Consider the following 25854-nt stretch of genomic DNA (forward strand, 5'->3'; position numbering starts at 1 on the left):
ATTTCTATAGATAAACAGGACGCAAAAATTAATGATTATATTTATATTCATTAATGGAAGAATAAAGCCATCCCTACACCGTCCTCTACCTAACCCTTTTAAACATTTAATTTATTTTTATTGAATTCAAAACACAGACATTGCATCAAAAGCCAGTCCCACAAGCCATACGCTCTACAACCTGCACCTCTTGAGCCCTTGATTTCCACACATCGATTATAAACTTTACTAGTACTATCTGGGGTAGCGTTCAGTCGCTGCTGTTTCATACTGAATGACTTTACTGAAGAATCGCGACAACTTTTTCCCAGTCCGCAAACTACGTCTCACAACCAAACTCACGCGAGAAGTGACGAGAAGGAAACAACGTGAGTTCTCTCGTGAGACTGGGATTATAAAAAATAGCTTACCATACAAATTGCATGTGCGCTCATTTGCAGCAGAAAGAAGAAATAAAGATTATGAAGGAGGAAATGGTTGGGGAGACTCCTCCCCGAACTTCCAGTTGTTCTCTATGGTGCTCTCTCATTGGCTGTAGGTCATCGCCAACGGTGTTGGGGAAAGTTACTTTTAAAAGTAATGCATTACAATATTAAGTTACTCCCAAAAAAAGTAACTAATTGCGTTACTTATTTACTTTTCATGGAAAGTAATGCTTACTTTACTTTTTAGTTACTTTTGCGTTACTTTTTTGAAAAAGTTACTCAAATATTAATGTGTACATTTAAAAAGTAATGCGATACTTTACTCGTTACTTCAGAAAAGTAATATTATTACGTAATGCACGTTACTTGTAATGCATTACCCCCAGCTCTGATCACCGCTTTTATTTTCAGTCAAAACACATTTCACACGGCATGATTTTGAATCGCCAACCGGTCCAGATATTTAGCATGCCAGATATCTCAAGGGTGTCGGCGACTCGTTGGCAATTCTCTCAAATCACGTCTTTGATAATTCACACTGTGTGTTTGTCACTCGCATGTACGAGCATCGATTTGCCTGTGATTTCGGGCATTTGTCGGGGATTTCTCAAAACCTGTCGGCAAGTCAAAATCTGTCTGAACTCGGCATTAGTGCACTGTAAAAAAAATGCAGCATTTTTGTCAAATCAACATATATTTTTATGTTACTTTTTAACTAATAAAAACAAGTCGAAATTGTTTTACTTAATTTGTTATGTCAACTTTTTAAAGTCAAAACTTAAAATAGTAGGTTGAAAATCCAAGTTGTTTTAACTTCAAGCTGCATTTTTTACAGTGCCAATATAGATAGCATAATTACTATTTACAGACACTGCAGATTTTATAATTTTATTAATTAAATAAAACTTTACCTACTGTAAATAATATAATGACGTTAAGAAAATGCTGATATTGTCACATCTATCGCTGTTTGCACTAAGTGTTAAAATAAGATAAACTAACAGTGAACAAAACTGATTTTATTATTCTTAATGTAAATTTCTAGATTCAGTAAATTGTTGTTTATTTTTGTAGATTTCGTGCAAATGGTAACCAAAACATTTTCATCAAAAGATTAATCTGTTAACATCAAAGCACAATAATCTAACATGAACGAAGAGACAAAAAATATTAACTCATTCCCCGCCAGCTTTTTTTTTTAAAGGTGCCCGCCAGCTTAAAAAAAAAATAATTCACAAAAGTTTCACAAAATGCCTTCCAGAAAAATGTTCTTCTATAAATATATAAACATACAAATATACTAGTCAACATTTGAAGTGGATCAAAAAAGTTTATCAAAGTTGTCCTAAGACAAGAATGGGTATTAGGGATTGGTTTTATGTAAACATTTATTAAAGGTTTTGATCCACTTCGAATGTTGACTAGTGTATATCAAATGACAGAACAGACCTTCTGCTTTCAAACAAACAAACCAAACGGGGGAAAACATTTTTCATCCTATCTTCATTTGTTCTCTTTTATTTATAACCTATAAAAAATACCAAATTTTTAGCAAAAAGCTCAAATAATTGCATTTTTGTAAAGGAATTCTGTTAGAGATCAGATTCAGAACGATGATCAAAACATACACGGAGTTTAAAATAAATTAAATTCGTTTTTGCTTCAGCTTTTCATAAATTCCAACTCATCAATGGTGGGGAAAGAGTTAATATAACTAACATTAACAATGATTATTACACAGCTCTTTGAAATGCTTGATTCTGCTTGGCAAGTCGCTACATTTGCAGGTTTGTTATTCCGAGATAACAACCACCTGAAACGAATAACAAACATCTGCAAACCATTCAGACAGGTAAAGTTTAATATTACACAAATTAAATATAAATATGTCTTTAAATAACATATATGATATTATATTTAAAAACGATTGAATCAAACCGCATGTTTGTGACATTTGAACATCTTATCCTAAACCGAAAGTAAACGGGTTTTCCTTGCAGAAGGTCTGCATTCGTTAAAGGGCAAGTTCGGTATTTTACACTTAAAGCCCTGTTTTCAGATTGTTTATGATAAAATAGTTTATGCATCCTAAAATGCATTAAACTTTCGTTTACAAAGACGTGAAACTCACCGAGTGGTCAGGGGTGTTCACTGATATGCTCACACAAAAATCGCTGCAAAAGATGCTTTCCAACAGGTGTTTTACCATTCGTTGTAAACTTGTGGACCTATTTTTCCAAACGCCTCACACCCGTATATTCTTCCGCTTAGAGCTTGAATAATAGACACTCCAGCCCAGTTGGTGGCGATAATCCGCCTTTGAAAAATTGCAAGAACACAAACAACGTTCCCGGCGCGGAGTAATACCGTACCTCATGGAGTTGGACAAAAACTATGATAAAACCTGTTGAAAAGCATTTTTTGCAGCGATTTTTGGGTGAGCATACCAGTGAACACCCCTGACCACTCGGTGAGTTTCACGTCTTTGTAAACAAAAGTTTAATGCATTTTAGGAAGGATTGTTCCAGTGCACCTATGCAGCCATTACAGAGGTGGGAGGTGATACAAGAAACACCCGAAAATTCTCGGGGCAGCCGCATATTTCGAAATTTCAGCCAAAACCGTTATATTTTATCATAAACAATCTGAAAACAGGGCTTTAAGTGTAAAATACCGAACTTGTCCTTCAAAAATGAGCTAATAAAAACATTTCAAATCAATATTTAATTTTCCTTACCTTACTTATGAGGTAAATAGCTGTTTAGTTAGCGGGAATATGTATAGACAGCTGGTTATTATTGTGTAATAAACCCTTTTAGTGTCATCTGCTCCCTGATCATAAGCACCTTTCACTTTAAAACCCAAGATTTCCTCTATGTAAGTTTTTTTCAAACTGATGCTAAAATAATGAGATACTGAACTGTCAAATATTTTATCTGATTCTGAGAAAAGCCACTTAAGAAAAGAATTTCATCCATCCTCTGTGTACTTTTGAAAGCTTTTTAGATTATCCTTTGGGTTAAAAAACAGGAGGAAATATATCTGTGACAGAAGAGCAAATGATAAGCTAATGTTTCCCTGCATGTGCTGCTTACTCTATAGTCTTGTATGTTTCTAACAATTCTTTTGGTTCACTTCAGAATTGGGTTATGATATATCTGCAACATTATGCATGCTGTTTAGGGATTTGGTTTTTTTCGTACTTTGGCATGCATACAGAAAAATAAAACAATCCAGTTTGCATATTTAAATTTAAGTCCCTGCGCATCTTCTCAAGTGGATTGACATCATCTCATGCCTTATACTGTTTGCTGTAGCAGGTTGTGCTTAAATTATAGATGCTTTTATCCCAAGCGACTTGCAGTTAATATCAAGGTACACATAATTTTTCAGCATGTGTGTTTCTTTAGTTCGATCTTATGAACTTTTTTCACTGCTAATGCAATGCTACACAGGTTTGAATCTGTGTCATTTCCCACACACACACACATACAATCTCTCTCTACTGTTATTCCAATAAAAGCAAAAGCCTACTGAAGAGACAGATGAGCTTCCCCCAATTTTAATTAACAGAAGAGTGATAAGAAAGACTGTTTGGATTTCTGCCCACTGGCTTAAACGTAAAAAACTAGGCAGAAATAAATGTGTTCAATGGAAGTGTTTCGGGAATGAAAGGAACTCAGTCTTCTGTGAATCCCATGCAGGATAAAAGGATGCGCTTGGTCTTCACCTGCCGATTATCGCTAATCTGCGTCCACTCCATCACACAATCACAATTATTCCACTGTTCTGAAAACAAATTACTGCTGTAAACTTCACAGAAGAATTGTTTCTCCTATAGGAAAGGTTTAAACACAACAGTAACATTACTTATTTATCCTGCTGCTGCAGGCTGGAGTCTCTCCACGTGAAGTAAAAGCAGGTAGTGTACATGTACTGTATACAGCAGCACTATTGTATCTTTGTCATTGAATTTTTGTAGCATATGTTCATTTCAAGAGCAAGAATAAAAATCTGTGTATAGCTGGATTTCCATTACAGATTTGTGCAAAACTTTAGCGTTATTTTTCAAAATGTCAACAAGACTATTGCAAAATGATGGCGTTTCCATTAACCGATGATATACGATTGAAACATAGTTTTCCTCTCGCGATAAGTCTGTGTTGGTCAGTTTACTAACATCATGTCCACCGCACTAGGCATTATTTTAATCGAATGATACGTAAGAGTATTATCAAAACATTAATGCCAATAAAAGCCTCTTATACATAGGAGTGTCAACGTGTATCATGGAAGTAATAGTACATTATTCTAAATCTAAAGAGATGTAGGAGTGTTATCCAAACATTATTACCAAGGAAAGCCTCTTATACTTGCATGTATGACTTATTTGCATCAAGTGACTTGGAAATGTGAATAACCCGTCTTTATTGCAGTTTTGCGAAATACACTTTTTCTGAATTTCATGGAAAAACACTGCATGCAAGTGTAAACAATTTTTGTGATACATGGGAGTTTTCAATTCGCCAGCATTTTTTTGTGATTTTCAGGAAAATGTTCTTCTATAAATATATAAACATAGAATATATTTAAAATGAAAGAACAGACCCTCTGCTTTTAAACAAACAAAACCAAAAAAAGTTTAATTCTATCTTCATTTGTTCTCTTTTTATTAAGTTTCTATAAAACTACAAAATTTTGAGCAAAAAGCTGAAATAATTGCATTTTTGTAAAGGACTTTTGTTAGAGATCAGATTCACAACGATGATCCAAACATACACTAAGTTTACAATATTGTTAAATTAGCTGATGCTTCAGTTTTTTATAAATTGGGTAAGAGCGCCACCTAGTGGACAATAGCGGAATTATAGATTACTGTAAAAACTCATCAGGGAAGCGTCATTGGCAGGGAAATGTTTTCTCTTAATTGACAAGATAACTCATCAGTGGCGGAGAAAGAGTTAACTCTTTCCCCGCCATTGACGAGCTAATTTGTCAATTAAGAGAAAACGCGTCCCCGCCAATGATGAGTATTTCCGGTTTTCCGCAGTATCGCTATTATCCATCAGGTGGTGCTCTTCCGCAATTTATAATTAATAATTAGTTACATTTATATAGCGCTTTTCCAGTGCTCAAAGCGCTTTACATATGAATGGGGGAATCTCCTCAACCACCACCAATGTGCAGCATCCACCTGGATGATGCGACGGCAGCCATATTGCGCCAGAACGCCCACCACACACCAGCTTATTAGTGGAGAGGAGACCGAGTGATATAGCCAATTAGTATGAGGGATGATTAGTAGGCCAATGGGCAAGTTTTGGCCAGGATGCCGGGGCACACCCCTACTCTTTTTCGAAGGACATCCTGGGATTTTTAATGACCACAGAGAGTCAGGACCTCGGTTTAACGTCTCATCCGAAGGACGGTGCTTTTTTGACAGTATAGTGTCCCCGTCACTATACTGGGGCATTAGGACCCACACAGACCACAGGGTGAGCACCCCCTGCTGGTCTCACTAACACCTCTACCAGCAGCAACCTGTTTTCCCAGGTGGTCTCCCATCCAAGTACTAACCAGGCTCAGCCCTGCTTAGCTTCAGTGGGCAAGCTGTCTTGGGCTACAGGGTGATATGGATATGTTATATGATAAAACCCGGATATATCGCCTATGGCAAACAGCTGTATGTCTGTGTATGTTTTGAGGATCGTTCTGTATATGATCTCTACCAAAAGTCCAAAAGTTCCACTTCACAAAAATGGAATTATCTAAAATGAAACCTATCACACAAATGAACAATATAACATATATCAGCGTGATACAACTACCTTAAAGGACAAAACCATCTTTCGGAATTTTTTTTTGGAAGTGTTATTTTTTATTTAAAGCCGAGTCCCGTTTGTTTGAAAGGGCGGGGTTTATGACTTGTACTGCAGCCAGCAGGGGGCGGTCAAAGAGCCAGCGGCTTCACTTTTCAAGATGTATGAGGCACACCAGTTTACATGCACAGTCTTACACCGATTATGCTTAATAAACAGATGACATGTGGGGGCATGTAAACGTGTAAAATGTTTTCCTTTTATCGGGGAAAGCTCAAAAACGGCATAAGCACAAACTTCACTGGCATTTCGCTGGCCATGTAAATACCTTAACATGCTTTCTTGCAGTTTTGTTCATGTGCGCATGTCTCCAAGCACTTGACTAAATAAATAAAATAAAAGCTCATGTTACATTTACAGACATGAAAAGAGATTTTTTTGAACAACTATTATGTAATATAGGCGGTGATGTCACAACCTGCAAGAAACCTGACAAATCTCCTAATCACATGTAATTGTAGTTTTCTGCATAGCTGGTTTATTGATTTGCATGTAAACGCATGAAAACAGTTCTCTATAATCAGCAAATTTTTGATAGTTAACTGCTTATTCTGTGCATATAAATGCACTCTATGGCTCGAACTAGAGGTCTTCTCGGGTCCAAAGAAATGTACCCGACCCGAAATGACCCGAATCACTTCATACCCGAACCCGACGTGCATAAATAAAAAAAAATTAAAGAAAGACCCGACCCGAGACAAACCCGAGAAAATAAGACCCGAGTCCGACCCGAACTAGTGAAAAAAATTTTTTTTAACCTGACTGGAACCAAATGTAAACGGCACTGACGTGTGTGCATTCTGCAGACCCACGCGCAGCAGTCAGACAGAAAGAAACTCCGGTGGCCTTGCAACCAATTTGGCGAGCTGCTCCATTCGTTTTACTTTGTTATCTGACAACGACACCAACGTAACCGCTAAAATGTACATTTATAATTGACTGACATGTTTGTGTCAACGAAAATGAACCTTCCGACAACCACACAATGTCGCAAGCGCTCTTGGCAAACAGATGAGAGGTTTGAAAAGGACATTGACGCACACAGGCGAGAGAGTTCGGGTCTTCTCGGGTCCGTTCAGAAAAAACACATTCATTTTTAAATTACCCGAGACCCGATGCCGCTATTATTGTACCCGACCCGTGTCCGAGGCACATGTGAAACTTTTAGACCCGAACCCGATCGGGTCTCGGGTCGGACCTCGGGTTTTCGGATCTAAGTGGACCCGTGAAGACCTCTAGCTCGAACTACTGATCCACTCGATCAGCTGTGTGATGATGTGATTGATTATATATTTGTGATGTTGGAAACAAAGGCGTTTTAAACCGTGGGAATGAGACTCCAATTTTACAGAGAAAATACTCAGCAATGGTGTTGAATGATGAATATGCACATGGTTTGTCTTAAAGGAATAGTCTACTCATTTTCAATATTAAAATATGTTATTACCTTAACTAAGAAGAGTTGATACATACCTCTATCCTCTTAGTGCGTGCACGTAAGCGCTGGGGCGCGCTGCGACACTTCGATAGCATTTAGCTTAGCCCCATTCATTCAATAATATCAAACAGAGATAAAGTTAGAAGTGACCAAACACATCAACATTTTTCCTATTTAAGACGAGTAGTTATACGAGCAAGTTTGGTGATACAAAATAAAACGTAGCGCTTTTCTAAGCGGATTTAAAAGAGGAACTATATTGTATGGCGGAACAGCACTTTTGGGAGTACTTCGACTCGGCGCAGTAACACCCTCCCTCTCCCATTATGAGAGGGAGAAGGGGAGCGGATTTTTCAGGCGAGTTGAAGTACTCCCAAAAGTGCTGTTCCGCCATACAATATAGTTCCTCTTTTAAATCCGCTTAGAAAAGCGCTACGTTTTATTTTGTACCACCAAACTTGCTGGTATAACTACTCGTCTTAAATAGGAAAAATGTTGATGTGTTTGGTCACTTCTAACTTTATCTCTGTTTGATATTATTGAATGAATGGGGCTAAGCTAAATGCTATCAAAGTGTCGCAGCGCGCTCCAGTGCTTACGTGCACGCACACAGATGATAGAGGGATGTATCAACTCTTCTTAGTTAAGGTAATAACATATTTTAATATTGAAAATGAGTAGACTATTCCTTTAAAGTATAAACATAAACATATAAACAACACAAATTGATAACAAAAAATTGCATACACTCTCAGAAATAAAAGTACAAAAGTTGTCACTGGGACAGTACCCTTTCAAAAAGGTACACTTTTGTACCCAAAAAGTGAATATTAGTACTTCAAAGGTACATATTGGCAGTTACCTAAATGGTACATATTAGGACCTTTTTTAAAGGGAACTGCCCCAGCTTTGTACCTTTATTTTTGACAGTGTACTCTCTTGTTATTTTCATTAATAGATTCATGAATATAATATGTTATGTAAAGTGAAACTGTGTTGTTGTATCATTTTCATTTAACTCCAGTACGGGCCATGAGAGAGAAAAGTGTTAATTACGGGCATCTGTATCACCCAAATATCTCATCAGAAATAAACGCTTCTCTCCTCAGAGGCTCGGACGAAAACGAGAGTTTGAGTGGAGAGAGGATGGAGATTTCTATGGGTGTGATTATGGTGAAACACAATATGTTTACACCGTTTTGATGCTAATTATTTCAAGAACATGGCGTTGTCCCCCAGAGAAACTGATGCACACGGGCACATCTGCTGTTTCTCTGCACAGGTTACACAACTGTGGCTAATAATCATTTATATTTCTAAAGCAAATTCACCATTTACAAAGGCATATTGACCAACTTGGTAGTGTGTGTATTTGTGAAATGGTACATTGTAGCTTTATTTCATGAACATAAATAGCAGTAAATTTGATGTAGGGGTTCGGCTGTTTGTTTATCTAATTATGTGTTGGAACAAAATAGTAATGATACTTGCTTTAGGTAAGAAAATGATTGTTTCATATATGTATTTGGTCTTGGTTCCTGGTAGTGTCAGTTTCACAATGACAGTCCTTGTCTGGAGTGGCATCGCATCTGGGTATACAGGGTCCCAGACAGATCCATAGTTATGAAGTAATTTGCTTCATTGTTTGTTTAATTCAGCTCGCATCTTACATTAATAGATTTTAATGCACTCAGACTACGTCCCGTGCACTCGCAAAACATCAGTGCTCGAGCTCTCTATGATAAATAACCATTACGTTGCGCTGAATGCAGGGAGTGCCCATAAGAGTTGTCGTTTTATAGTGTCGCATTGAGCATTGTTAATTATTTACATGACTTTTAAGAAAACTACAATAAACAAAAGGGCTCCGCACATACAGCCCTAAGTATATTCAACCCTCCAAAGTGGCTAGTGTGAGTGGGTGTTGGCAGGTATTAATGTCAAGCACTGTTTGGTACCAATATGTACATTTCAGGTAGTATTATGCACTTTTTTAGTACCGATATGTACCTAATATGTAGGGGAGAGCGGGGCACAACCTAACGCTTTTTGGTTTTGGCTCAATCATTCCAAAACGATTTGAGTTTGAATAATTATATTTTCACACAAGCAACACACACATCTCTGCTACAAATGAACATTTGAAGTTTGTTTCTAGTACTTACCATTCTTGGACAATTACACCAAACGTGACAGAAGTGCAAACGTTACAACTTACCCCATAGGTGGGGTTCATTGTAACAGGCAGGGGGTTAGTTGTAACACTACAACTAAGTTTGCAGGCAAATATTTCAATATTATTTTTTCTATATACTTGAAGTGGATATCGTTTATATATCTGTCTATAATAGACAGTTATCCACACTGTATTCATTCATCCAGCCCTTTTCTAACAAAAGTTCAATTATGAATGGATACAAAAAAGTAGCACAATTATGACATTTTTTTATATGTGACTCAGTCTGTATAACCATACTACAGTTTCAAAATAAAATTTTGAGATGATGAGCATCAAAGTCTGATTTTAGCCATTCATTTCATTATGATTTCAATCTTTGACGTGATCTTATTCAATCAATATTAAAGATATTAACAAAAATAAATTTGACACACGATTGTTGATAAGACAGGCACATTTATTTTGTTGACAGCCAGCAATCATTCGTGTGTAGCCTATTTAAAACAACGCCAAGAATTACACTAAAGTTAGCTGTTTTCATTGTAAGTGCTGAGGGGTTAGTTGTAACACAGCTAAATATTTTCAAACCCACCAAAAAAGTTGCTAAGAGCTGCAGACATATTTCAAAACGATGCTATGTTTTAGTCAACAAGACACTGATTAATATGACATAGCATTGGATTTGGTATCTTACACACCCAACTTAGAAACCGGAAAAAAAACATATGATGAAGAAAAAATTTACTAACATGCCACCCAAACACTCGTTCATCAATAACTCTCTGGAAAAACATTATACATTTACAATTATTTGCGGGAGACCGTCTTTTGGCAGCGTGAAAAAATACCGGAAAACAAAACGCTTAACCTTGTGCAATGTAAACAATCCGTGTTACAACTAACCCCGCATTAGTTTTTGCCCCACGCATATTACTAATATGAACAGTTGTACTTTTTCAAAGGATATCGCCCCAATTACAACTAGGGCATTTTTTTGACCATTTCTTCTTACATAAAATGTAAATATGTACAGAAAGTGTATGCAAATATATTAAATATAAAAATTGTAAAGATTCAATCAACTACATTCCTACTACCTCCACGTTTTTCCATCCCTTGAGTTTTCTTCTAAAGGTCATTTGTTGTACTGTAGTTCTCATGCCCTGCTGTTTGGCCCACAGCTGATGCCCAGACTCCTGTAATCATGTGTTACTCCTGTGGGATTATGGATGGACTGAAATCCTTTTCTTTCCTCCCGCAGAAATGCTCCCTGCATGGCAATTTTATATCTGCATTGTATTGAACTTCTTCCCTTGCTCCAATAATCCATTTCTCTCCAGGCAAAGGTCAGGGTGCATTCAATTGTGGCAGCTTGGCACTGGAGATAAATTCTAAGCAGATACACACGGGATGGGTTGAATTTCATTCCTGCACTCCTGCAATCTTCACCAAGAAATTCGAAAACTTTGCGTGCCATCCTTGGAATCAAATCAAAGCATAAAATCAAAACAGACCTCACTTCTATTTTGAGTTTCTACGGCACAGTTTTTCTAAGTAAGAGCGGCATGATTCAGCATATTGATGTGTCCATTGTAAGAGCTGAATAAGTTCCTTATATTTTGCACAAAATGTATACCGTGCTTTACAAGGTATACATTTTTATCAATATACATGTATGTGTTTCCTGGGTACAAACCCATGACCTTTGCAAAACGCTAACACAATGCTCTGCTTCTATGCTTGATTTTGTATACAGAAAGTCTTCAAGCAGAACCCTGAAACCCGGTTCGTGTTGCCAAAATGAACCAATCTTTAATTCACAGAGCAGAATGAAGGATAATCCTGTGCCCGTCTGCCAACAGTGTTCTGACAGCTGGGAGGATAATTAACATTTTCAAAAGTCATTATCAAATCTCAATGTGTGTTTCAATCTCAAACATTCGAAAAACTAGCATTTGGTCTATTCATTGGGTTTTTAAATATATTTTTTTATGAAATATGAGTGTATTTTTATGTAACTTGAAGATTTAGTTTGCTACAATAGTAGGCATATAGACATGGCAACAGGCTCCCACATGTGGCATAACACATTAAACATAACACATAACACAGGCATAACACATTAAAATTGTGTTCAATTCATTTAAAATACCTCATTAAGAGCAATAAGTATATTTAATTAGTATAACACAAAATAAATATGTACTATAATTTATTGATTTCTTTTTAATCGCATTAACACAATTAGTTTGAGTTTGGGTTCTGGAAAAATAATTTCCCAGCATGCTTTGCAGGCAACTGCTTTTGGAGAGTAATTTTTTAATTAAGTGTTATTTTATGCATTTTTAGGTAAAGAGAAAGACTTAATAGTGTTTAATGTCCGTTTATCTTATTGATTTGATTTTGTGTTATATTTTTTCAATTTGTTTGGTTACCATCGTGCAGAAGAGTGGCGCTTGTGGTTAGGTTGTGGATGTGACGTTTTTCTCTCAATGAGCACTAACTGTGTTAATGCCTGTTTGGAGATCAGTCTCTTCTCACATGCTCATCCAAAGTATCATATGTTATCATTATTAGCATGCTAACATGTGCTTATGCTAATTAGTATGATATAAAAATGTTTTATATAAAATAACAGAATTGAGTTATTCAAACTACACTAAATTGAGTTATTCAGACTACACTAATTTGAGTTGAGGCATCTAATTGAGTATTGCCATTTACTTTAAATTGAGTTGGACTAGCTCGATATATTTTTATTGTGTAAAGCAGTTTTTTATGAGTTAGGGGTACACATTCATATTGGATGGAAATCCTGCCCACATTTTTATTGAGTTAATCCAATGAATCATTTTTTTTGAGTGGCAGTGACTTGAGTTAGGGGCAACAACTGTTTGTCCGACCAATGGAAGATGAGTAATCAGGATATCTGTTTGAAAACAATCATTACAGTACATTTATGCATTTGGCAGATGCATTTATCTTAAGCAACTTATGCATTTTATCAATGTGTTGCCTGGAATCGAACCCATGACCATTTGTGCTGCTTGAGCAAAGCTTTACCAGTTGAGCTACAGGAACAGATTGTAACTCAATCCTGTGAGAAATTTTGTTTTATCATTGTTAACAATTGCAATTTGTTGTAAGTGTAAATTTATAACCGGATAGCATTAACACCTGGATCTCATTGGCTGCATTAACACTGCGTATTTGAAGTGACTCAATCCAGATTTTTCCAGATCAGATTTGACCCATGGAAGTGTAAGCGGGAAAAAAATGCATAGATTCCGATATTCTCTGATTGGTTTCAGGTCTCATTTATAGGTGGAAATAAATCGTATAAATCGTCAGATACATAAATTCGCATCTGCAATGTAAGCAGACATATCGGATATTTAAGTCAAGACGTTTCATTGAAACTGCGACGCTGACAAATGATGCCAACTCAGGTGGACACAACCTGTGATCACATGACTCTTTATAGCTGGTTTGCAAACCACAAAAGAAGAAGAAGACACTTCTTAGCAGCGCAATAGAGGACAGGGGTCCGCTTGGTAAAGTAATGTTGAAGTTTTATGTCTTGTTACAGAAATAAATCTCCATAATCTTGTATAATCATTTTGTCTGTGTCCATTGCATATCGCAACATTTGACTTCCTCTGAGGTTTAAGCTGTTCAGGGTCAGTATGTCTACCTTGAATTGTTTTACCAAGTGTAAATGCTGATATCGGATAGGAGTCGCTTTTAAAAGATGATGTAAGCAGGGCTTCAAAAAAATGGACACGTAATGTCCACCAAATCTGATCCAGCTAGCAATCCTAAAACAACTTCTTTATAAATGTTTATAACATACAGTTAATATATTTTATACAAACTTGAAATTATATATATGAAAATGTATGATTTTATACTTAGAGGCAAGAACTATAAATTCAATAGAGATTTTAGCATTTTATCTTGGCTTCCTGATTTATCAGTCTGACCTCCATATGTCACCGTTCACCATCTGGTATAGAGATGTTTTATGGTGAGATTTTTTTTGCTGGTTGAGCCGGCACAGGCCACGATTTATGTGTTCTTTTGGATTCATTGAAGTTAGTTTGTTATGCATTTACTCCAAGGAAAGAAATCCATTGGTGCTTTACTGCAAATGGACGAAGCCCAGGAGTAAAAACTAATCCACAGGTGTGCATGTATTGTTTCTCTAGCATGCGTGTTTTAAAGTTTTTATTAGCCCGACGGGTGCATCTGCTAGAGGCGCTGATAGTTATTACTGTTGTAGAGATTATAAAGCAACAGGAACGAGTATATGAGAAACCGACTGTAATTCTCCATATGCTGCTTAATGACCAAATATTCATTTTATTAGCACCCATTTACAGCAGACCGTTTAACCTGGAATTGCCAAAAACGAAGGACGTTCCTGATGATTTCAAGCTTTTAAATGGCACTAATTCTTATTCAGAACGGCAGGGGGTGTAGAGAAAACATCAGTTCGGTTTAACAAGGTCACTAAGCTCTCTACAGCTGCATCTGAGATGTCTTGACCTCAGATAATGAATAAACTGCTGTGCAATTTACTGACTATCAGTTAGGGTGCAAATTGTGACTTTGTTCATTTATATGATCTATTTGGCAGACACTTTTTTCCAAGTTACCATTGAGAATCAAACCCATGATCTTTTGCACGGCTTGCGCAATACTATTTGATTGACAGGTACACTATATTGTTGTATGATAGTTAGGTTTGGAGACAGGGTGGAGGGACAGCGGTCGGATGCTAAAGGATCTGCTCAAATAATCTGTGTCCTGAAGTGAAAGAGCGCAATGTTTCCCTTTACGCCTGCGTATCCACATTTAATCACCAATTAGCAGCTCCTCTGGATCACATTAAGAGACCTGCTGAAGCGAGAAATTACAGCTGCTTCCCGTTTTTCTGCCAAACTGTATTCTTTATCAGCTAACAGAGAGATAACAAATAAGAGTTTAGATCGTTGTGTTGACATTGTTAACTTGTTCATGAAACTTTTTTTGGCATTTTAGAGAGTGTTTGCCCAAGAGTTTTGAAGTGTGCATTTTAATGAATCATTCTTAATTATATTCACACAGCATTCACTTTGTTATACTGTACAGCAATGCATTAGCATTTTTGCATGCTATGGATTTAGCATAAATGTGACCCTAGAACACAAAACCAGTCATGAGTGTAATTTTTTTTTAATAAACAAGCTTTCCATTGATGTATGGTTTGTCAGGATATAACAATATTTGGCCGAGATACAACTATTTGAAAACCTGGCATCAAAAATGTTGAGAAATCGCCTTTTAAAGTTGTCCAAATAAAGTCCTTAGCAACAGATAATATGAATGATAAATAAATTTTTGATATATTTACACTAGGAAATTAACTAATTATCTTTACTTAATATCCTAACAATTTTTGGCATAAAAAGCGGGTCTTCTATGGCATTGTGTAGCACCTTTAATCTCAGATTTGTGTAAGTCATTCAATACTGAAAAGCTTTGATAAATTAATTAATTGCCTTTTTTCTCAAAAAAATTCAAATTACTTTATATGAAGCGCTATCATGTAGGTTGAGACAATCTGTCACTTATGAAGGTCCATTTTAGTAAGGATGCTTCCTCAGGATTCACCTAAAAAATGCTGGGTTGTTTCTAGTCATAGTTACTGTTGGGTTAAAATAACCTAAAAAAGTTAATATTTGACTTTTGTGTTGATACAAGAAGGCTAGATTTTGGAGCAGTGCCATACGTTAATCTATGGCTTAAACTATTTCTTACATTTTTATTTACACACTTAAAATGCTGGGTTATTTTCAGCGCAGTGTTGGGTCAAAAAAAAAAGGACAAACCCAGTCTTTGGGATAAATTAACTAACTTTAAACGAATAAAGGATAAATCACAATCCAAAAGGTTGGGTTCATCCCTTTTAGACCGTGTTGAAAATAACCCAGCTTTTTAAAAGTGTAAACTCAAAGAAGTCTGAGTCAAAAAGACGTTAAAATTTTTATATTTGACCCAACAATGGGTTAAAACTAGGGATGTCAAAATATTAATCGCATACAAAATAAAAGTTTGTGTTTACATATTATATTTCTGTGTCTATTGTGTGTAAATATAAATACACACATGTGTGATTCTCACAAAATCCAGATTTAGAAGGTGTCCAGCATCAGATTTTTGCACATATAAGATTAAGGTCTGAATTAAGCAATATCTCTCGAATAGGAGTGTGATATAGCTCTATATCATCACGGCTGTGATGAGGCACGAGGCCGTAGGCCTCCGAGAGCGATATTGCTTTTATACAACAGTTCGACGGCACACGTTTGAAAAAAGAAAACTAGAAAAAAAACAACAGAGTTATTTTAAAAGCCTCTTTGTTTGGGAACTACTTTCTTCCGCCACGGATTTGAGGGCGGCCAGAATGACAGGTAACACATTTTCGGCTGCTTTGAATCTCATAATAACTCAATGGACGGAAAAGCTGTTTCTTTATATTACTGTTTCTTGGTCACAAAGTGTAGTTTTAAGATTAGTTCAGTTCGAGAATATATATGTATTATATTTAAATCTGCAGTCAATTAGTAAAGATAGCGCCTGTTTGAACGTTTGCTTAGTAAGATTCGGTACGTATGAGAACCAGAGCATGAGCGGACGTCAGTGTTCACTCGCCCCGCTGACCACCGCCCTCTCTGGGCTACATCTCTGACAGGGATTCCCTGGCTCTGATGTTGGCCCTGTCTGTGTTTGATGGTCAAAAATGAGATCAAATCAGCAGTATTTGGTGTCATGATCAAACTATTACTTGTTTTCTTATTCATATTTAGTGTCTTTTGTGTTGTTATTGTTTTGGCGCGAGGTAAAAGTTAATAAAACTATACTTGTATAATGTAACTATTGCTTTACCATTTAATCTTAACGCGATAAGAGCACTCGCTTGTTATTAGACTTTGTTCTTGTCAGTACTATATAAAACTGTTTTTTATAAGTGTCAGAGAGATGTTTTTGCATGCTGCTTATAAATATATCAGTGGTGATATCTCATAAGGTGTTTTAATAGTCCCGTCACAATAAAATAAATGATCAGTGTCCACATTTAAAAGCTGCGGGGCTTACCTGCAGTTCCACTGTGTTTTCGCGTTCTGAGAAGAGATATCGCTACAGAAAAAAAAAGATTGTTTACATTCCTCTTTCCAAGTGTTAATCGTCCACACGATGTGACAAGACATTACTCCCATTAAGTTTAACGTAACATCCAAGAACGCTGATCTTTGATGGAATAATCAGTTCCGATTGTGATTCACACTGATTCACGAGCTAGTGAACTAATGAGACACACGGAGAGTTTTTAAATACAGCGTGTCTGTGTGTGTCCGTGTGTGCAGTTTTTCCAGTCAGAGACGAGCCTGTTTAATAATACTAAAATGACCAGCAGGTGGCGCGGAATGATTCAAAATGGTGAACCGGTTACTGGGCCGTTATCAGTAAAATAACGCACGCCCCTTACTGTTGTATAAGTAAGGGATAATGTAGAGTCAGCCGGTAGTTATCGGGAAATAAGCCCCGACAGTGTGATCAGGACCCGACGCGAAGCGGAGGGTCTTGTATCACACTGAAGGGGCTTATTTCCCGATAACTACCGGCTGACTCTACATTATCCCGCTTATTACACGGCTACTTGTCACATAAGAAAAAAAACTGGACATGAATATGAATTTGAAACATTTTATTGGCATATTTGTTTTAAATTAACATTATTTATCCTTCCGCGAAACTTTGCACAGATGCATAAAATGATCGTAATACCTTATTAAGATCCTCTGCTTCATACTTGTCTGTCTCCATTTTTTTCTCTTTTAGCCAGTCTTTGAGAAGTTTTAATGCCCATTCTGTATTTTTGTGTGTGTTGGCTTCGTAGTCATGCTCTATTTTGTCAAGTTCAGTCTCAGTAAGCTCTCTGTGTCTTGTCGTGGTTGTCCAGTGTTTGTCACAAGATGGCGCCAAACAAACAGTAATCTTTATTGGCGCGGAGCGATCTTTCTCGTAAAAGTAGTACCGGCTATGCGTTATTATTTTGGAGCGGTTATTATTTGAAAAGAACGAACCTGCAAATGTCTCAACTGACCAATCAGAATCAAGCATTCCAGAGAGCCGTGTAATAATTTACTATAATCATTATTTTTAGGGATTTAAAAAAATATTTCCTAAAGAATTTTTTTTTTTTTTTTAGATTATCATTATCAAAAATGATCATTACCGCAACATGATATTACATTAAATATATGCATTTACAAACTCATGTTTCGGTAATGAGAACTAAAAAGTTGTCTAGGTACTATGACAAACAAAATTTCAACTTTTATCTGGAGAGAAAAAATAAGAACTGCTTACCTGGTAGCCATCTTGAGTGTCACAGTCAATTATGTCCCTTCCAACCATTTTTTTTTTTTTTTGAAAATGTTAGTTCCTTGAGGGTTTAAACAATGATTGAAAATTCTTGCGGAGGATGAGAAAATTGGTCTTGGACACATTTATATTTCTTATTATTGTCTCTACATTTACCAATGATCACCAAATACCACATGTTTCTTTACTGTAAATGTTTATAGTATAACATGCACTGAAGCTTTTTTTTTTTTGATTTTTTAAATTATAAATATTTCAATGTCAAAGAACCCAAATCCAGTCATGGACATGTTGCGGTAATGACAATCTTCCTCTTAAATGTGGAAAAAACAACAAAATTGGTTTGTATGATGTCATTTGAAATCATGTGCAAAATAGTACATGAAGAGATGTTTGTATGCTTCTTATTTTGATAGCATTTACTTTTTTAATCAAAATGTTTCATGACACCTCATAAGTCTAATTTCGCGAGAATCATCCACATATGTGTATACATTTAAGAAAAAGACTGTATTTATGTTTTATATATATATATATATATATATATATATATATATATATATATATATATATATATATATATATATATATATAAAATATATCAAAATATAAATAAATAAATACATGCAAATGTTTCTTAAATACATACATGCATGTGTAAATTTATATATACAAAATAATTACACACAGTGGACATGCATATATTATGCAAAAATGAACTTTTTAATTTGTATGCGATTAATCTTTTGACAGCCGTAGAACAACCCAGCATTTGGGGTTAAAACTACTCCACATAGCTTTGTGAAAATAGCCCAGGTTTTTTAAGTCTAAGGAATTACAGCAAACAAGATGAGAAAGAGAAGGAACTGCAGTATTGTGATTTATTGCATGACACAAACACGGTAGCCTAGCATTTCATCAGTTGAGTCTGTGGGATTTTGAGAATTGCCCTCTGGAAGTTTCTATTGTTGTATCAGCTAACTTTAGTTTTCTGTTCTCCAGGGCCTGCCTGCAAGTCAGTATCCCCTAAGCTTGAATGTGATGAGCCCAAGTGTGGGAAACTGCTAGATAAGGCCAGTGAGAGCGGAGCGTCACTTAATGAGCTCTCCACCTCCAGCTCTGAGACTCACTCTGAAGCCACTTCACCCCAGGACGGAGGACCGATCCTGGTGTCACGCGGTGAGGTGGTCGGGGAAACCAGGGCCCCTTGCGGAGCGCTGCGTTCCGTCTCCCGGCCTCCGAGCACTCTCACTCTGGGTCGACCACCCAAGAAAGGTTCCTCTGTGCAGTGGATGGAATTACCGGAAAAGAGGAGGAACAGCGAGCTGTTCCAGTCCCTTACCAGCGGTGTGGGTTCGAGGGAAGGTACGGGGTGCGGTCTGACCCGAAGGAAAACCTTGGAGAGGCCCAGTGCAGAGGAAGAAATGAAACAGTGTATCCGAGAGTTCCGAAAGATCAGGATCCCGCCGGCATTCCCGGAGCGCAAGCGACAGTGGCAGTCGGAACTGCTTCAGAAGTACGGTCTATAAAGAAACCTCAGGGGGGATGTTTTACATGTCATGTTTGTTCAATAAGTTTGGAAATGCTTAAAGGCCTTGATGCACATTGATAAACAAAACTGTAAAAAAAAATGTAAAGTGGGAATTCGGAAATCGGACTTTCACTTTGTTTGCAAAAACGGTTGACAGCACAATTCATTTACTATTCATTTCTTTGAAATCTGAATAAAAACAACTACCAAAAAAGTGAAGAAAATTGATTTGAAGACGTTGTTAAAGAGATTCATGAACTGAAAGCCATTTCATTAATGTCACTTATTGTAAATACTAACTCCAGAGATCTTGTACTGTATAAACTATTGAATTGATTCTGTTGTCTTTGGTGTCATGTGCCAAAGTGAAAGCAGAACTGAATCCTTGTGTTGTCTTGCTGGACAAACGCAATTTACTTGAACTGAAACATAACATTATTTCATCATAAGTCCTTCCAAAGTCATTAGTAGGTTTACATATATCACAGCCACCGCACTAGCCATCAGGTGGGTTCGACTTGATGTGGCACCACGCACAGTCAGACCAAGAGCAAGATCAAAGTATCCTGAAAACGATTCGCAAAATCAAAATCAAAAATGAACAATTGAACAAATATCAGCATGATAACAACTACCTTAAAGGACCAAAACCATCTATCGGAATATTTTATTGGAAGTGTAAATATTTTTTTATTAAGAGCCGAGTCCCGTTCGTTTGCATGGAGAGGGCGGGGTTTATGACTTGTACTGCAGCCAGCCACCAGGGGGCGATCAAAGAGCCACCAGCTTCACTTTTCAAGATGCATGAGGCACACCTGATATGGACTCATTGGCCCTGTCCCAAATGGCACACTCCGGACTTGTGGACCTCCTCAAAGTCCACACTTTGATGACATCATGTAGTACAGACCCTTGACGCGAGTCCAAAAGGGCGCACCGGAGTCGTATTTTGGGAAAGACTCCAGAGTCACACCGGAAATAGGAAGAGAAGTGTGAACTTCTCCCTTCCATCATCTGATTGGTCTGATTCCTCTTTCGCAAGGACTTCTGGGTTGGTAAAGTGCGGAAGCCTGCTGCAGTGAAGACCGCATCAAGGGTGCAAAGGGGGCGCTGATGAGCACACTAGTGTAAAAATGACAGATGGGACAACCTACGGACTCGTAGACTAAGCGAGCACGTGCAATTTAAGGCCATCAGACTGAAAGTCCACATGAAGTGCGCCATTTGGGACAAGGCCAATAAAGTGAGTAGGTTCAATATCACTGGTCTTAAAGGGATAGTTCGGCCAAAAATGATAATAAACCCATGATTTACTCACCCCCAAGCTGTCCGAGTTGCATATGTCCATCGTTTTTCAGACAAACACATTTTCGGATATTTTAAAAAATGTTTTAGATCTTTCAGTTGATTAAATGTAATGTTACGGGGTCCACCCATAGTCCACGACCTTCAAGTCCAAAAAAAGTGTGTCCATCCTTCACAAATTAAATCCAAAAGGCTCCAGGATGATAAAGAAAGGTCTTCTGAGGGTAATCCGCACGGTGTTGTTGTAGAAATATCCATATTTAAAACTTGATTAACGAAAATAAATACCTTTCGGTAGCGTAAAAAGTGGGTGGGTCTTGTGCCACCCACATGGTTCCTACACCCATGCTTTGATGTCATCCGCCTGTCAGTCTACGTGGTGCCACATAAAATCGAACACAAATTTCTAACGAAGAAGACACAGGCTGTTATCCAAACATTTATAGCAAGGAAAGCCCTTATACTTGGAAGCGGCCAAATATGAGGTGCTTCTGGGAGGTTTTTGCATCTTTAAAAATGATCATGTGACTTACGCACGCCATGTGACCTGTATATGTGATAAAACTGTTTCCATTGCATTTTTGCGATAAATAGTTTTTTCGCATATAAAACGTTTTTGTAAGTGTTTCCATTGGGCCTATTTTCACGCAATTTGAAGGGTAATAGAAACAGAACTAGTGTTGTGGTCGCTGGGACTCGGGTCATGTGCCAATCATATCTAAATAAAAACAAAAATTCGGTAGAAGATGAGAGAAGTATTTCCAGGATTTACTAATAAGCCATTGACAGAAGCTACACTGTAAAACCTAAAAGTTAACTCAACACAAACCATTTAAGTGAACCGGTTGCATTAGTTTTAAAACACATACATTTTAGTACTGTGAACTAAACAAATTGAGTCATATGCAGTTATGTACTTATGTTTAAGTTTACACTACTTAAATATAAGTGCATAATTGCACATGACTCAAGTTCACAGTACTTAAAGGTATAGCGGAGGATTTTCTCGAATTTTAGAAAAGAACCGCCTTCTCCACGTTTTTAAAAAATGCAATTGCACAACACTCCTGATTGACAACTAGGAGGACCAATAGTGTTGATGATCCACCCGGAAATAGAAAATCCTCCGCAATACCTTTAAATTTATGTGTTTTAAAACTTAAATGGTCTAATGCAACCGGTTTACTTAAATGGTGTGAGTTAAGTTAACTGTTAGGTTTTACAGTGATACAATACACACACTATGTTTTGTTTATGCTTGTAAAGTCACGGCTTTAAACAGGACAGTAACATAACATACAGTATGAGTTTCCCCAAAATACAATACACTGTAGTTCTGACCTGTTGAGTTTGCACAAAGTGAGGATTTTGTCCTGTACATAACTAAAGTCTTTGTGTACAGAAGAGGATTAAATTCAGAAATAATCTATCTGTATGTATACTAGAGCGAGATAAAACACTCAAAAGAGGAGTGAAAGCCTTATTTCACTGCAGTTTGTACCTGGCCTGTATGATGTAATTGAAATTCTAGTCTTACCTATATCTGTGAATTGTATATTCGGACGATATAAATATATAAAAGTGAAGTATATATTTGCTGAGATATATTTAGAATGAGCTTGCAGTGTTGATCAGATCCAATGGGGATGTGGGAATTTTATATCAGCTACAGTATGTAGATAAAGTATATAATATGACTTTTTCCTCATTACAACACTGTAGAAATTACAGTATTTTTGGCAGCTGTTTGCCAGTAACTTACTGTAGATTTAAATGCAGGCTTTTTACTGGCAACAGTTAGTTCATAGTTAAATAAACTTTAATCATTAACAAGTCTTTATCTTTACAGAATAAAACTAAAATGACAGCCTCATGCAAAGCATTCTGGGAACCAAAATCTAAAGAAAAAAACATTGATGAGGATTTCTGGTTTCCAGAATGCTGTGCATGAGGCTGTTATTTTAGTTTTATAAAGATAAAGACTTGTTAATGTTTAATGTTCATTTAACTTTGAACTGTTGCCAGTAAATAACATAAATGTAAATTTACAGTAAGTGCTAAACAGCTCATAACTACAGCAAATGTTTTACAGTGAACCCTTTGTTAGAAAGATTAAATGTTTACATTTTATATATTTGACCGGCCATCATAAAAACTTGATCTCTTGTATTTGAACGCTGTTTTCTCTGTTGTCTCGGGGTGGTACCTAAAAACTGCACGTTGCCTGGACTGCTTAGATATTATATGTGACCCTGAACCACAAAACCAGTCATATAATTGAGATTTATGCATCATCTGAAAGCTGAATAAAGCTTTCCAGTGATGTATGGTATGGATAGGATAGGAAATCTGGAATTTGAGGGTGCAAAAAAATCAAAATACTGAAAAATATTGCCTTTAAAGTTGTTTGAATAAAGTCGGTGGCTACACATATTATTAATGATAAATATATTTTTGAAATATTTACAAAAATATATAATTTACAAAATATCTAAAATGAACATAATCTTTACTTAAAGTCCTAATAATTTTTTGGCATCATTTTGACCCATACAATGTATTGTTGGCTATTGCTACAAATAAACCCGTGCTACTTATGACTGGTTTTCTGGTCCAGGGTCACATGTTATGTGCACTTCATTTTGTAAAGTGGTTTGTGTGTCTGTGTGTTTGCTTCTGTCCACAAGCAGTCATTTATGTGAATTTTATGAAGGACTTTTTTATATTACGAGGTGATTTTGGAACCTCAAAGAAATGAAACCAGAAAATGTGTTACTGCAGACCATAAGCTTGTCTTTTTCCAGGATGGGTAGGGACCTCATAGGGGTCTTACATGGGTGGCCCAGGTTGCTTTCCCTAATGTTTAATTTTTGGTGTGCTTAACATAAATTAAAGTTTAGCGTAAAACTGAGCCAAGAAAGATTTATTCCGATATAAAAATGGAAATAACCACTGGCATTGAGCCAGTACCTCAATCCACATCTCGATAAATATTCTGCGTTGTCATCTCTAGAATGATCTTTCCATCTGCCATAGGCTGAATTTCCATCGACGTTTCCATCTTAATTAAAACATGAATTTGAAAAATGAGTTGGCAGTCGTTCAGATTGATGTGTAAGGTGTTTTGCGCACATTTAAAGCACATAATTCTGTAAATGCTGGTTTGAGACGTGCCGTCTCGATCCAGGACACAGGTTTGAAAAGCACAAGGCTCAATTGACTCTGTTTGAAGTATGTTTTATGGGTTTCAATCAGACTTTGTCTATTGTTAAAGAATTTGTAAAGACGTTAATTGTTCTCTTTTAATTTTCCTCAATGTCCTCTAATAAAAGTTATGTTACGATGGACTAGTGTGTGTTTTCATTTAATAAATACATTTACTTAAACAGAAATGATCACTAAAACGTTAATGACAAAAATGTAACATATTTTAAAGAAAAGTTAAATGTAACTTTAAAGGAAACATCTGAATGAGATTTACATATGTCACTAACTTTTGTTAACATCAACAGATCTTTATTTAATTTTTTTTTTAAATCAGGCAATATCAAAGTCAGCCTTTTTGAAGGACCTCTCTTCTCAACCTACAGTATGAGCTTCACAGAGTCAGGTGAGTTTTTAATGTTTTATATATGTAATTTAAGATAATTGCACTTAATATTTCTTTTGTCACAACCAAACGATCATCAGACCTCTGTCCTTCACCTTTATTTTAATATTAACTTTAGTAAAGAATAAACAAAATGGCTACTGCATTTAAAACAAGTTCAGTGTTTAATGGTTCAAAATATAAAGTTAACATTCAGTTTGAAATCATTCTATAATCTTATTTATATTCATAATTCCATAAACAAAATGTTAGGTTTGCCAATAAGAAGATTTAACATATTTTAAAAGATCCTTAGTGCAAAAACTTTTTTGCCACTGTTGTGTTGTTGAAACCCGTTACAAAGACTGTGAACTACTATGCAATACTAAATTGTTATGCTAGGGCCACACCGAAATATTTTTTTAATCTTATCTGATTCTCATAATGTGAGAGACCATAAACATGATGAAAAAAATTGACGATTTAACACGTTTGTTCCTATAGTGTGTGGAGTGCCGCTATGTGGTCATGACCATAGACATTACATACGTAGATGCCTCATAGACTGACGCTGCTTATTGGAGCTGTTGTATCAGCACGGCCGCCATCTTGGATGGGTCTTCAATGCATTTATTTCTACTGAGGAAGGTGTTTTCCCAACTACAATAATCATAACATCCAGAATTTTTACTTGATTTTCACACAATTTGGTAAGTAACGTTTGTTACGATGAATATTGTAAATTGTAAAATAACAAAAATTATTGTTCAGTCTTACTATGAAAGCTATCCAGTGTGTTCTGGTATCAATACTGCGCTGGTTATTGTAACCGTAAACTGCACAAAACACAGGCATAGTTGCACGATCTCCGTCGACTTCAACTGACTCTGGTGCTAGGATATGGTGAGGAGACCCAACCAATATGGCGGCGACGCTGGATTGCTTTGTGAGCACGTCATGAGGCATCTACATATATAATGTCTATGATCATGACAGCATACCACGCACCATCAGATTAGCTTTACAAACAATGCAAGTCTCAACTGAGAACATAGGAAAACTCATGGAGATCTTGCAA

The 25854-nt window shown here is 36.5% G+C and overlaps 1 protein-coding gene across 2 annotated transcripts in view; it reads left to right on the forward strand.

Annotated features, from left to right (window-relative positions):
* The window catches only part of kctd8 (potassium channel tetramerization domain containing 8), a 33205-nt gene extending 8671 nt beyond the window's left edge, over positions 1-24534 (forward strand). The window contains exons 2-3 of one of the 2 annotated variants that reach the window (XR_012335174.1): positions 19354-23851; positions 23901-24534. Coding sequence is in view for 1 of the 2 variants with exons in the window: in XM_065275224.2 (XP_065131296.1) it covers positions 19354-19880 (527 nt within the window). In the remaining variant the exon portion in view is untranslated. Of the gene's footprint in view, positions 1-19353 lie in introns of both variants that reach the window. The other variant, XM_065275224.2, reaches the window with a different exon arrangement.
* Positions 24535-25854: the final 1320 nt, after the last annotated feature.

The sequence above is a fragment of the Paramisgurnus dabryanus genome, chromosome 16 (assembly GCF_030506205.2).
Source record: "Paramisgurnus dabryanus chromosome 16, PD_genome_1.1, whole genome shotgun sequence".
In the NCBI taxonomy this organism is placed as follows: Eukaryota; Metazoa; Chordata; class Actinopteri; order Cypriniformes; family Cobitidae; genus Paramisgurnus; species Paramisgurnus dabryanus.